The sequence below is a fragment of the Trypanosoma theileri genome (genome assembly GCF_002087225.1).
Source record: "Trypanosoma theileri isolate Edinburgh chromosome Unknown TM35_Tth_15_V1, whole genome shotgun sequence".
Taxonomy (NCBI): domain Eukaryota; phylum Euglenozoa; class Kinetoplastea; order Trypanosomatida; family Trypanosomatidae; genus Trypanosoma; species Trypanosoma theileri.
Window position 1 is genome coordinate 236778 of NW_021639857.1, and position 1131 is coordinate 237908.

The window sequence follows — 1131 nt, forward strand, 5'->3', positions numbered from 1 at the left end:
TTTTTTTTTTTTTCTTGGTAAACTTATTTACTATGTTAATAGGTGAGTATCCCTCATTCCTTCTGATAATGCAGAAGCAATCAAATACTATAAGCAATGATCCCCAGCTTCAAAAGGCAAATGGGTTTACTGAGGCAGAAACTCTTTTGGACATTATGTTGAAAAAATTTAATTCAACAGATAGAGATGAAGCGGATCCTTTTTTGTTGCGGGTGGTTATTGCAGGTAAGAGAACCGAAAATGCAGCTCGTTCTCTTGGGACATTAATGACAGAACTTATTGATAGGGCTGTAAGTGAGAGTGAAAATCCTTTAAGACTAAAAAATGAGACTACAACAAAGCCATCAGGTCTTATTATTGATTATGAAAATAACTTTATTGAAATAATTGAAGGATATGAAAGACATATTGTTGGCTTTTTGAAACTATTGAAGAAACACTGCGATTTAAAAGAAGATGCCAGTTGTTCAGATGTTAGGATATTATTTTTAACAGATGATGTTCTCTCACCACTTGCGGTGCCGTTTTCATGTATCGACAAATTACCTGCTTTAACTCCAGAAGCCGAAGTTGGTGAGAAATCTGATGAAGAGATAGCTGAATTGCTTCTAGATGACATAAATAATTTGGTAAAGTTGTCAAACTTGGTAGCAAATGAGTTAACAAACAAACGTAAGATATTTTTAGATAGTGCTAGAGTATCTCATCCTATGCTTTTCCCTCGAACATCTTCACTCAAAAACTACTTGGAAAAAGATCTCTTCTTGACACTCTCAGAGTATGTAGATCTTTTTGCTAAGGTACCAGAGTTAACTAGAGACGTGGAATTAAATCACCCGGTTGAGGATCCATTGAAATACTAAGAAGAAATAAAAAAAAAACCTATATTGTTTTCTAGTTATTTCTGGTTCTTTTTGCAATTATCTCCACAGAATATGTATGTTACTATCTTATGTTTGAGGAACTTGTGAAATAATTAATTTTATTGGTAGTTAATTATTTATTTTTACTTTGTTTATTTTTATTTTATTTTGTGCGTATGTGAACTTTTAATGCTCTTTTCTTTTCTTTTTTTTTCTCTTTCCCCCCTTCTCATACAGTCTTTTTCGTTTTTTTTTTTTTTTTTTTTTT

At 31.9% G+C, this 1131-nt stretch overlaps 1 protein-coding gene across 1 annotated transcript; it reads left to right on the forward strand.

The window, feature by feature from the left end:
• Positions 1-68: 68 nt before the first annotated feature.
• TM35_000151900 (uncharacterized protein) lies at positions 69-863 on the forward strand (the record flags this gene model as incomplete). The annotated part of the gene is made up of 1 exon (XM_029025842.1): positions 69-863. The coding sequence occupies one exon, from the start codon at positions 69-71 to the stop codon at positions 861-863; it is 795 nt and encodes a 264-aa protein (XP_028882825.1).
• Positions 864-1131: the final 268 nt, after the last annotated feature.